The sequence below is a fragment of the Eurytemora carolleeae genome, unplaced genomic scaffold (assembly GCF_000591075.1).
Source record: "Eurytemora carolleeae unplaced genomic scaffold, Eaff_2.0 scaffold1811, whole genome shotgun sequence".
Classification (NCBI taxonomy): Eukaryota; Metazoa; Arthropoda; class Copepoda; order Calanoida; family Temoridae; genus Eurytemora; species Eurytemora carolleeae.
In genome coordinates this window covers 2,678-5,052 of record NW_019397710.1, presented here as the reverse complement: position 1 = coordinate 5,052, position 2,375 = coordinate 2,678, and the positions used below count along the sequence as shown (strand labels likewise).

Here is a 2,375-nt window from a genome sequence, read left to right as displayed (position 1 = left end):
ACAATAAAATTAATAATATTAAATTTCTCATTCTAAAACGACTTTTTTAAATTTACAACAATCTTCATTAATTGACCGGCAAGTCCAATTAAACCTGTAAACTGCACTTATCAACCTTCCAGATATTTTTACTTTTCTTAAGCTGAAAATTGATTGTACAGTGTCCAATCAAATGTTAAGTAAAAGCAGGATTCATATTTAGTTACATCAATTTATTGAAAAATGTGCAAAACCTTGCCAAATAAATCAGTTTTGGAACATAATTGTCATTGACAATAATTTCGAGCAATTGAATAGAATAAATACATATTGTATTGCTTACAAAATGAATGCTAAAAATGTATTTAATATTGTATACTCTATATTTAGGATCCTTTGAAAGGATAAGGTTAGCCTTGAGTATTGAGTATTCAAGTTTGTATATAATATATCAAATAAGAATGCTTCCAAAGGGTGTCCAAAAAAATATTTCTTTTCGAATTTTTATTTGAAATTCTGCGGAGTAGTTTATTTTTCATGTAGATTGACAAAAAAACGTTTTAAATGGATTTTTTGTGAAAGTTTAGTGAGACTATAATAAAATTCTAAAAAATGGAAACGAGGGTTTTCCAGTAAAAAATAGATTTAGGAAGAGTCCTAATCAAATTCGCGATCTATCTATAATATTTTCATTAAGATTTAACATGTTTCTCACTCAAGAAATATTAAGGTTGTGATATCCTTAATCCCGATTGGTTAATTAATCTTGAGGAGATCAAGCATTATTTAATCTTGAGATTTAGAAAAAGAGTGGATCAAGCATTAATCCCGATATCCACCATTCAAAAGTTCCCAGCTCTGGAGGGATGAACTAAGCGCAAAATTGAATTTGACCAATTAAAGAAAAATGTAGTTTCTTTCTTTGAATCTTAAGGTAAGCCGTCTTTTCTTTTTAAACCTGGGAGAATTTTGCCAATGACTGGAGAATTAAAAAAAAAATAATGCGTCAGTCCAAAAAAAATAATATATGAAATTTCGATCAATTTCTTTGAGACATATTAAGTCCATGAGACTTTATTTCGTTGAGGTATATTGAATTTAAAGTGATATATCACTGTACACGTCATTCAATGGATATATATTCAGGGGTATACAAATACATATTGTATACAAATACATTTTGTAAATTTGTTAATTTTCTCGCCATCACAGGGGGGGGGGGGTGCTGAGTGTACATTTTAAGTTAACGTATATATTTATCCTTGTAAATTCTTTTATTCGCGTGGACACTAAATACCAAGGATCCTGGGTCGAGGAATTTTGTCTGGAAATATCTCTGGACCTAGAACTGCACCCGAGGACCCTGAGGAACTCCTTTACACTTTAGGAAACTATTTTTCAGAGTAAAAACTTCTTGAAATTATTGCAACACCGAATATTGCTATGAATGTATTGGATAGGGTGAAGCACTATTATGATGACTATATATTTTAATATGTCAGTTTTACAGGGGGCCTCTTAGTTTAAATGGAGTTTGTTATTTATATAGTGCTGAGGAGAGATAAATATGAATAGGCATAGGAAATGACAGAAGGCAGAAGATGGAAGATATGGATAGGGCAGAAAGTATGGCAGGAACTAGAATAGGATATGGCAGGAACTATGGTAGGAAAGGAATTATAATAGGGCAGGAACTAAAATAGGAAAGGAATTATAATAGGACAGGAACTAGAATAGGAAAGAAATTATAATAGGGCAGGAACTAGAATAGGAAAGGAATTATAATAGGGCAGGAAGTAGGATAGGGTATGAACTATTATAGGGCAGGAACTAGAATAGGAAAGAAACTAGGCTTTGACATAAAGTAGGCTATGACAGGAAGTAAGTTGTGGCAGTAAGTAGGATATGGAAGGAAGAGTAGGACATGGCATGAAGTATGATATGAAAGGTAGTAGGAAATGGCATGAAGTAGGCTAAGGCAGGAAGTAAAGGACCAGGCAGGAAATTTTACCTGTTGAGACTGTTTCTCCATACTAAGTATTTTCTCAATCAAAGCTGCGGTCAGAAGATTTAATTTCTTCCTTTTGGATCCATCTTCCTCTTTCTTCTTAACTTCTTCGTCTCTTTTCTTCCCACTTACTTCCTTAATCTTCCCTGATTCTTCCAAGGTTGAAACATCATCTTCCATCTTCCTACCTTCCTCTTCTGGATCTTGTTTTCCCTTTTTTCTAAATAAAAAAAATTAGTTTTTACTTTTTTTAAATGAATGGAATGATGATAAATGAATGGAAGGGGGAGGGATGTTGAGAAGATAATATAAATGGATGGAAGACTGAAGAGAGAGAAAAGATGAGATGTTTTCTTTCAGATGGATGAAGGGGTAGAGAAGGGGAGCA

At 32.7% G+C, this 2,375-nt stretch overlaps 1 protein-coding gene across 1 annotated transcript in view; it reads right to left on the bottom strand.

Annotated features, from left to right (window-relative positions):
* Nucleotides 1–2,375, bottom strand: part of LOC111715603 (uncharacterized) — a 12,877-nt gene that overhangs the window by 9,220 nt on the left and 1,282 nt on the right. The window contains exon 2 of the mRNA XM_023490956.1: nucleotides 1,991–2,207. Coding sequence (XP_023346724.1) covers nucleotides 1,991–2,207 — 217 coding nt within the window. The remainder of the gene's footprint in view (nucleotides 1–1,990; nucleotides 2,208–2,375) is intronic.